Source organism: Glycine soja, chromosome 12, assembly GCF_004193775.1.
Source record: "Glycine soja cultivar W05 chromosome 12, ASM419377v2, whole genome shotgun sequence".
In the NCBI taxonomy this organism is placed as follows: Eukaryota; Viridiplantae; Streptophyta; class Magnoliopsida; order Fabales; family Fabaceae; genus Glycine; species Glycine soja.
Genome location: NC_041013.1, coordinates 14548345 through 14558192, shown reverse-complemented (window position 1 = coordinate 14558192; position 9848 = coordinate 14548345). Strand labels below are relative to the sequence as shown.

The 9848-nt window shown below is 30.3% G+C and overlaps 1 protein-coding gene across 1 annotated transcript; it reads right to left on the bottom strand.

Annotated features, from left to right (window-relative positions):
- Nucleotides 1-324: 324 nt before the first annotated feature.
- On the bottom strand, nucleotides 325-1251 carry LOC114379116. Its single transcript, XM_028337698.1, has one exon. It carries the CDS (start codon nucleotides 1153-1155, stop codon nucleotides 430-432), a length of 726 nt encoding a protein of 241 aa, XP_028193499.1. The 5' UTR covers nucleotides 1156-1251; the 3' UTR covers nucleotides 325-429.
- Between the last annotated feature and the right edge of the window lie 8597 nt (nucleotides 1252-9848).

Genomic DNA, 9848 nt, shown 5'->3' with positions numbered 1-9848 from the left:
CTTTTCATAAATTACATCTTGCAGGGAGATTGACAAAACTTAAGAGAGAGAGTGAAAAATAATATTGACTACAAGAAAAACTTGTATAATATGTACATTTATTATTATAGCTAGAACCTAATCTAATACTACCTACAATCACTGCATGTCCATTTCCATTAATATGTACATTTAATTAGTGTTATTTTTTTTTAGCTTTTCTTTCTTTTGCTAATTGTAATTTGGATAATTTGTACAAAGTTTAGATGTTATTCCTGAAGCTTTTTTTGGTGTTATTTTCTAATTAGATTTGAAGTTTTATCTTAGTAAGCTATATGATATAAGTTTGCATTAAAAATCAAATAGATTATAGAGGTGAAACTCAAATTCGGATCAAAATCAGTGTCAACTCAAAAAGTACTCAAGATTTGCTTCTAAATTTTTTCCTTCTTATCTTACAATGGATGCAACAGTGTGAGCCCAGAACCTAAGGTTGTCTTTCATGTCAATCTCATTACCCCTAGCTGGTACCCTCCAATTCAGCAAAGGATTTCTCAACTCCCTTTGGTCCAACACATCCCAAGCCTCAGACAAATAAGGCTTATTATTGTCAGAAACCACACTTTGATCATCACACTGCACTTCATCATCTTCTCTTCCCAGTCTTTGCAAGCCAGGTATCAAAGATGCCAATTTTGAGTCCTTGTCCTCCTCAGAGAACACAAACCCCAAATCCATAAACCCTTTTAGCTCCTTAAACTCAAGCTCTGAGAGGCTCCTGCTGGTTCTCACTTGCCTAGGCCTTCTTCCATGACCAAAGCCTTTTTGTTTTCTCTTATTGCTCATACCTTCTTTTCCATGATTTCCACTAGAGAATTCTCTGATTTCCCTCTCAGAAGGGATTGTCCTAAGCCTTTGTGGGGTGAGCACAGAATTTGGTGATGGGGAATAATCACACAAAACACATGTTGTGGAGTCCAAGTTTTGGTCACTATAGGACCTAACTTCAAGGGTTGGAGTTGGAACTAGTAGAAGCTTTGCATCATCAAGAGGAAGCACTTCCTCCACCACCTTGTGATTATGAGAGATAGGATTTGTTGGAGGGATTTTGCTGGAGAGAATTGAAGCCTCAAACCAGAATGAATCTAGCAACCTCAGAACATGTTCTGCAGCCATTATTATTACTGTCACAAAATGAATGAATAGCTTAAATTGAAATTAGATCCTACAAAGATATGATGAGGATAGAGGAGATTATAGAGATAAGATTAAAATGTGTGTCCTATGTGGCTATTTATATTAAGAGTGGCATTACTTAATTGCCAGTGGCTCTATATGCTTTTGTTTTATTCCCCTATTTTATTCGAATATGCAATATGGGAAATTTCAGGAAGCTTTCTTCTTATGTTTGTCTGGTTCTGAGAAAATGATGAAATTAATATCTCAACCTATGATTGTGAAATGCCTTGCGTATTTAATATGTTGGTTTTGCTTTAACTATTATGGTGAATCAGATAAGGTTGAAAATTATTAAATTTAGAAGTTTCTAGTAAAGGAAAATTATTAAAGAATTGGATTCCTGCTCTTTGAATAGTTTGAGTGCCAATTAAGATGATGGGAAAGAAACTATTGATATTTAATATCATAAATAAATAATCAAATAAATGGTGAATATTTATTTTCTGGATTTACTAGTTGAAATCAAATGGTTGTCTTAAACTTTTATTATTTTTTTTAAATATGTTTTGTTCCTTTAAAATTTTGAAAAATATTAATTTATCCATAAAATAATTTATATTAATTTGATCCATCAAAGAATAAAACATTTTTTTTGTCGGTGTTTAGTAGTAATAGATTTAATTATTATTTTATTTTATTTTTTCAAACACATATAAAAGACATTAAAACTCATTATTGCATTATCTTTTTTCCTAACATCATCACAAAAAAATCACATAAAAAGTGACAAAAATTATAATTTTTGAAAATTTTTAGCAGTCAGAAATTTTTTAATTTATTTTGGAGGATTTTTACTATCACTAATTGTTTAATTTATTTTTTAATCAAATTACATTTGTAAGTGTGTTGGCACATAAAATAGCTGTTTAATAAAGCTACCACTTAAAATCAATAAAAATATGTTTTATTTTTAAAAAACTAAATTAATAAAAAAATTAATACTGTTTTACATGTAACCTAAACATGTTTTATCTTTATTTTTTTTATATGTGCTAAAAGTTGGTCAAAATATTTTTAATGTTGTTTCTAGTTATGGAACGGAACGTATTGGAAAATAGTAAAGAATTTTAATTTGCTAGACTTGTAATTTTGTATACTGAAATTTAGTTTTCAATCAGGTACTGAATCAATCAATCAAAATAAACTCATGATAATATGATACTAGTACAATATATTAATATTTAAAAAGAGACGTTCTTTTAGAAAAGTGATTATATCATACAATTATTTTAGAAACTAGTGTTTTTATATTATTAAATTAAAAAACTCTTATTTTTTCTTATTTAATATATATAATTGAAAAATAATTTTTCTTTTGACTAAATATTAAAAACTAGCCTTATAAAACTTACTATAAATGATGAAATTAATATCTCAACTTGCAATTGTGGAAATAACTCTGTATATGTTAAATATTTGTTTTTTCTTTCACTATTATGGTGAATAGGATAAAATTGAAAATTTTAGCTTTGAGAATTAAATGCTGGTAGTTTCTAGTAAAGGAAAATTAATTAATAGTTGAATTTGTGTAATCGTGTTTAAAGTTATCAAACTCGAGAGTTTACATAGACTTTGAAAGTTTCAGAGACTCAACTTGTAGCCTCGTAAGAGTTTACTTTATGTAAAAATAATAAAAAAATATCTATAAATAACACTAATTAAACATTTCAACAATATAATAAAGCAAAACGGTAAATTATAAAGTTCAAAATATTTAAATAACCAAGTCTAGTAATAATACATCACCACTAGACAATAACTTGTAGAGGTTATAGTAATGATAGATCATTCTCATCAATGGTTTGATGTCATCAAGAACAAAGATTTGATATCATTGAATGTGAGAATTTTGTATTTGAGAATAACACACTAAATGAAAGTATCTTAAATGCTAAACAGACAGAAAACAATGAAAAATACTTACATTTTGGTCTAATTTTTTTAACTTGCTAACTCATTTACTCGAGTCTACAGTATTTACTTAGAATTTATAGAGTTTACCCAGAGTCTACTAAAAAGAAGAAGAGTTTACTCAAGAGTCAATTCATAGAGGATAGGTGTACTCGTAAACACGTGTTAACTCGAGAGTTTGATAATCATTATTATGTTGTTTGGATAGTCTAAGTACCAATTAAGATGATGTTTTTTTACCAAACCAATTAAGATGATGTTAAAGAAACTATTAATATAAAATATATTAATAATAAATAGTAAAAAACCATTTTTTTGGATTTATTAATTAAAAATGAGCTGATTGTTAAGAATTATTTGCTTATTTTTGTTATGTGCTAAAAAATAATTCTAATATTTGTAATGTTGTTTCTAGTATTTTTGTTATGGTATCTGTTGTAAAAAAAATTAGAGCAATTAAAAAAAAATGACAAATTAAGAGCACTAATTATTACAGTATAAGAATAATTACTAGATAAGTATTACAAATTTATTCCATCAATAAATATAACTCTTTCGTTATGTTTGACTAATCATTTTAGGTAACTTATAAATTATTTAATTAACTTATTAATTTATTCACTCATATTTTTAACAAAACTTACAAATTAACATTTGTTAATAAAAAATAAAAATAAAAAACTATCAATTTATTTAATGATTTTATTTCCCAAGTTTATAAATTTGCTTGAAATATTACTTTTCGAATCTTGAACTTAGCACTAAATATTTTAATAAAATTATTCCTTTGTTCTTTTTAATTTTGAGAAGAAAAAAAAACATTATCCTTACCTTTATTTACGATACACATTTTTTATCAAGCTATTTGTACACCTTTACCTTAAGTAAATTTTTTTAATTGAATATTTTAAATAAATATTTTTTTTCAAAAAAAATAAATATTATATCCCATAAGACATTTTCTTTAAAAGAAAAAGATATTAATTTTACCCACTTTATTCTTTTAATCTATATTGTTTTCAATTTCTCTAACAACCTTCTAATAAAAGCTTAATTATATTTTTTTTGTCCCAAAAAATATTAGATTATTTTTTCCTCATTAAAACAATTTATGGATCCACAACTTAACACTCATAAAAAAAAAACAGATCTGGTTAAAAATTATAAATTATATTTGTCGAAAACTAAAAAAATCAACAAATCATAAAATATTTATAAAAAAATATAAAAATATTTTTCACGTCACTTTCCATGTGTTATGCAAGTCAACCTGAACCCATCAACTTATAGCATGCCAATCAAACCCAAACATCTGGTTTTGGTCCATCCAACCCAAATATTCTCACTACCAATTGTTTTTTTACACCATTCACGTGTGTTTTAATTTTTTTTCTTTCAAAAATAACCTTTTTCATGGAAACATGATTCTATGAAATTTTTTTACCTCTTTTACACAACATAAATATGGTTATGTTGTGTATTTTACCAAGGAATCATGTTTATGTGAAAAGAGTATTTTCAGTATATATATATATATATATATATATATATAAAGCACACATAAGTAGTGTGAATAGCAGAAGTAAGAGTGTTAATAGTAGCTCGCCTAAGTTAGAACTGCACGATAGGCTTCGCTGTGGTCCATATAAGAAATTGTACAACAGCCGATAAGAGTGGCTACATGGGGAGTTGCTACGTGCACCCAGCAATATTGTCGGGGCACCCAGCAAACAGTGAATGAGCCATTTTGCCCTTCTACGAAGCCTGTATCTGGAAGACCCTCTTTTCTGAAAAATTTCGGAAGACGTAACTCCAAAAAACTCCCGGAAGAACCTTCTTCCGGAAGAAGAAGGTGGTCTTCCGGAAGACCCTTCTTCCGGAATTCCGGAAGACCACCTTCTTCTTCCGGAAGAAGATTCTTTCGGAAGTAATTTTATGTGATTTTTTTAAAATGCAATATTTTTATAATAATTTAATTTTAATAAATAAATTACGTTATAAAATAAATAATATTATTATACATAAATTATTAGTAAACATAATTATGACTAATATTTGTAATTCCTTTTTTATGCGCATTTAAATTTAAATAATAATTTGTGTGACAATTTAGTATAATTTGAATCATAAAAATTAATTAATTTGTATATTTTATAAAAAAATATAAAATATTTATTATGATAACATTTAATTTGTATTACAAAACTTAATATATAATAAAAAATAGTTTTAATTTTATAACAACATGAAGTAAAAATAAATTTCATTTTATAATAATAACTAAAAATATTTAATGGATATTTAATGACGATTTTGCTCCTGTGTTGTTTTCTTTAAATTTACTGCACTGCTTTTCCGTTTTACACCTTTCGATTTCACCTTCTTCCCTGTCTTCTTGCTATTGCTATCCTTTTCCGTAAAAAGCTTTTGAAGATTTGGTGGTCCCTGTAGAAGCAAGGCTTCATGGTGAATGTGATTCAAAGGTGTTTTGATGATAACAATGATGACAACAAAAGATGATGACAAAGGTGATGAACAAAAAGCTCAAAGATCAAAGAACAACTCAAGTGAATCAAAGAACATCTCAAGTGAATCAAGAACAAGTCAAGAGTTCAAGAAAAGAATGAAGAAGAATTCAAGACTCAAGAAGAAAGCCTAGAATCAAGAATCAAGATTCAAGGTTCAAGATCTCAAGAATCAAGATCAAGATTCAAGACTCAAGATTCAAGAATAAAGAAAAGACTCAATCAAGATAAGTATTAAAAAAGTTTTTCAAAACTTTGAATACACATGAGTTTTTGACAAAACCTTTTACCAAAGAGTTTTTACTCTCTGGTAATTGATTACCATATTGTTGTAATCGATTACCAATAGCAAAATGAGTTTGAAAAAGTTTTCAAACTGAATTTACAACGTTCCAATTATTTTCAAAAAGCTGTAATCGATTACAATATTTTGGTAATCGATTACCAGTGCCTTTGAACGTTGAAATTCAAATTCAAATGTGAAGAGTCACATCCTTTCACACAAAAGCTTTGTGTAATCGATTACACTAATTTGGTAATCGATTACCAGTGACTGTTTCTGAATAAATCAAAAGATGTAACTCTTCAAAAGGTTTTTGACTTTTTCAAATTGGTTTTAAGTTTTTCTAAAAGTTATAACTCTTCTAAATGGTCTTCTTGACTAGACACGAAGAGTCTATAAAAGCAAGGCTTTGTTTTGCATTTTTCAATCAATTCATTCAATACTTTTACTTTTCCAATCAATCCTTTAAAAGCCTTGAATCTCTTTGAACTTCTTCTTCTTCTTTGTACCAAAAGCTTTCTGAAGTTTTCTGGTTTTCTAGTTTTCCAAACCTTGAAAACTTGTGCTATTCATCTTTTCATTCTCTTCTCCCTTTGCCAAAAAGAATTTGCCAAGGACTAACCGCCGGAATTCTTTTTATGTCTCTCTTCTCCCTTTTCCAAAAGAACAAAGGACTAACCGCCTGAATTCTTTTGTGTCTCCCTTCTCCCTTGTCAAAAAATTCAAAACGACACAGTCTGAGAATTCTTTTGATTCTTCCTTTTCCCTAATACAAAAGTGTTCAAAGGACTAACCGCCTGAGAAGTCTTTTGTATCCCCATTCACAAAGTATCAAAGGTTTAACAGCCTAAGATCTTTGTCTCAACACATTGGAGGGTACATCCTTTGTAGTACAAGTAGATGGTACATCTACTTGGGTTTGACTGAGAACAAGAGAGGGTACATCTCTTGTGGATTAGTTCTAGTGGAGGGTACATCCACTAGGTTCAAAGAGAATAAGGGAGGGTACATCCCTTGTGGATCTTTGCTTGTAAAAGGATTTTTACAAGGTTGAAAGAAATCTCAAGGATCATAAGTCGCTTGGGGACTGGATGTAGGCACGGGTTGTTGCCGAACCAGTATAAAAACTCTTGTGTGTTTGTTTCCTTCTTCCCTACTCTTTTACTTTCCGTTGTGCATTTAAATTCCGCTTTTACTTTCTGTTAAGTTTCTCTTCTACTCCTCATTCTCTTAACAATTTACTAAAAGCCTTAAAAGAGTAATTTTTTAATCGGTAAAGGTTTAGGAATAATTAATTCAACCCCCCCCTTCTTAATTATTTTGAGGCCACTCGATCCAACAGTCCCGTGAAGTAGTTGTTCTGTATCGGAAGATTTGGTGGTCCCGTGAAGTGGTTGTTCCGTATTTGAAATTGTGTTAGTCGTTGATGTTCCTATTTCGTCGGAGGTACACATTTATCGGTTTTTTTTTTTTTTGCGTTTTCTGGGTAGATTGTTAGAGAAGATGAACAGTAAAAAGCTATTCCCGGAAGAACTTTAAACTACAGGAGGAAGTAGTTCCGGAATAAGAATTATGAATTTCTGGAAGAAGTTCTTCCGGAAGTTAATATGATCAATTCCGAAGGAAGTGGTTCCAGAAATGTCTTTCGGAACCACTTCCTCCGGAATTGATCATATTAACTTCTGGAAGAACTTCTTCCGGAAATTCATAATTCTCATTCCGGAAGAAGTGGTTCCGGAAGTGTCTTCCGGAACCACTTCTTCTGGAATGTTAGTTTATTAACAAATTTTTTTAATTCTGTTTTAAAATTTATATATATATATATATATATATATATATATATATATATATATTATCATTTATAATATCTGTATTTTCAATTGTGGATAATTGGTTTAATTAGGTATAATGATTTTGGTATAATATTAAATGATTTAGGTAACATAATTGTATTTTGTTGTAGTAGAAAAATGTTTTATTAGTTGTTTATTATAGTGTTAAGTTTAGTTTAAGTAAATAATGTAGTTATAAATTTAGAATGTATTTGTATTAGTTGTTAATATGTTTGTTAGTTAATATGTAGTCAATTTTTGGATGTGGTTATATGATAATTTGAATGTACTTGTGTATGATGCATATGTCCTGTTAATATGTTTGTTAGTTAATATGTAGTAAATTTTTGGATGTGGTTATATGATAATTTGAATGTACTTGTGTATGATGCATATGTCCTTAAGATGGACGAATATCAATGGATGTATGACTATACGATGTCACAAGAAGTTCATATGGATTATGATTATGATAATGAAGAAGAATGTGGTGTGAATGAACCACATGTTGATTGTTCAAATGTTTTTAATATGTCTTAGGTAATCATGTTGATTAGTTTGAGTCATTTGGTTGAATAGATGTTTTGTATAAAAATTAATATGTTGGGGTTGCGTTGTAGGTATTTGGTACTCGAGATGATGTTTTGCAGTGGGCTCGAACAGTTGCCCATGAAAATGGATTTGTTGCAGTGATTATAAGGTCTGATACAGATACCGGTAGTAGAGGAAGAAGTTCATTTGTCTTAATTGGGTGTGAAAGGAGTGGTATGTACAAGTGTAGGAATAAAAAATTCGTTAGAAAAGACACTGGGAGTAGGAAATGTGGTTGTCCTTCCAGGCTTCGTGGGAAACCAGTGCATGGAGGGGAAGGTTGGATGGTGAAGTTGATCTGTGGGATTCACAATCATGAATTGGCCAAGTCCTTAGTTGGACATCCATACGCTGGGTGATTGACTAAGGATGAAAAGAAAATTATTGCTGATATGACAAAGTCGATGGTGAAACCAAAAAACATCTTGCTAACGTTGAAGGAACACAATGCCAACAGTTGCACCACGATCAAGCAAATTTACAATGCAAGAAGTGCATATCGTTCTTCAATAAGAGGAGCTGATACCGAAATGCAACATCTGATGAAGCTTCTCAAACGTGATCAATACATTCATTGGCATAGATTGAAGGATGAAGTTGTGGTGCGTGATCTGTTTTGGTGTCACCCAGATGCAGTAAAGTTATGCAATGCATGTCATCTGGTGTTTTTTATAGACAGTACCTAAAAAAAACAAACAGGTACAGACTCCCACTACTTGACTTTGTTGGGGTGACACCAACGGCGATGACATTCTCTGCTGGGTTTGCATATTTGGAGACTGAGCGTGTTAATAATATTGTATGGGCTTTGGAATGATTTCGAGACCTATTTTTAAGAAACGGTCGCCTCCCTGTTGTTATTGTCACTGACAGAGACCTAGCACTGATGAATGCAGTGAAAACTGTGTTCCCGGAGTGTACAAATTTGTTGTGCAGGTTTCATATCGATAAGAATGTGAAGGCAAAGTGCAAATCTTTAATCGGTCAAAAAAATGCCTGGGACTATGTAATGGATAACTGGGGTACTTTGGTTGATTGTCCGTCTGAACACCAGTTCGCTGAGTCACTTCAGAAGTTTCAAATTGCTTGTTCGCCTTGGCCGATGTTCGTTGACTATGTTAACGACACATGGATTATCCCCTACAAGGAAAAATTTATTACAGCATAGACGAATAAGGTCATGCACCTAGGCAACACAACAACAAACAGGTATTAAGAACTGATTTTATTTGTTAGTAAGGATTATTAATAAATGGTATTTAATTGTTGTATATTTTTCATGTTTGTTGTGTATTTTAAATGTAGGGTTGAATCAGCTCATTGGGCTCTAAAAAGAATACTACAAAATAGCCTTGGAGACCTGTGAAGTGTTTGGGATGTCATGAACAACATGATCACGCTGCAACACGTTGAAATTAAAGCATCCTTTGAAACCAGTACGCATGTGGTTGGGCATGTATTTAAAAAAACCTTATACAAGAGACTTCT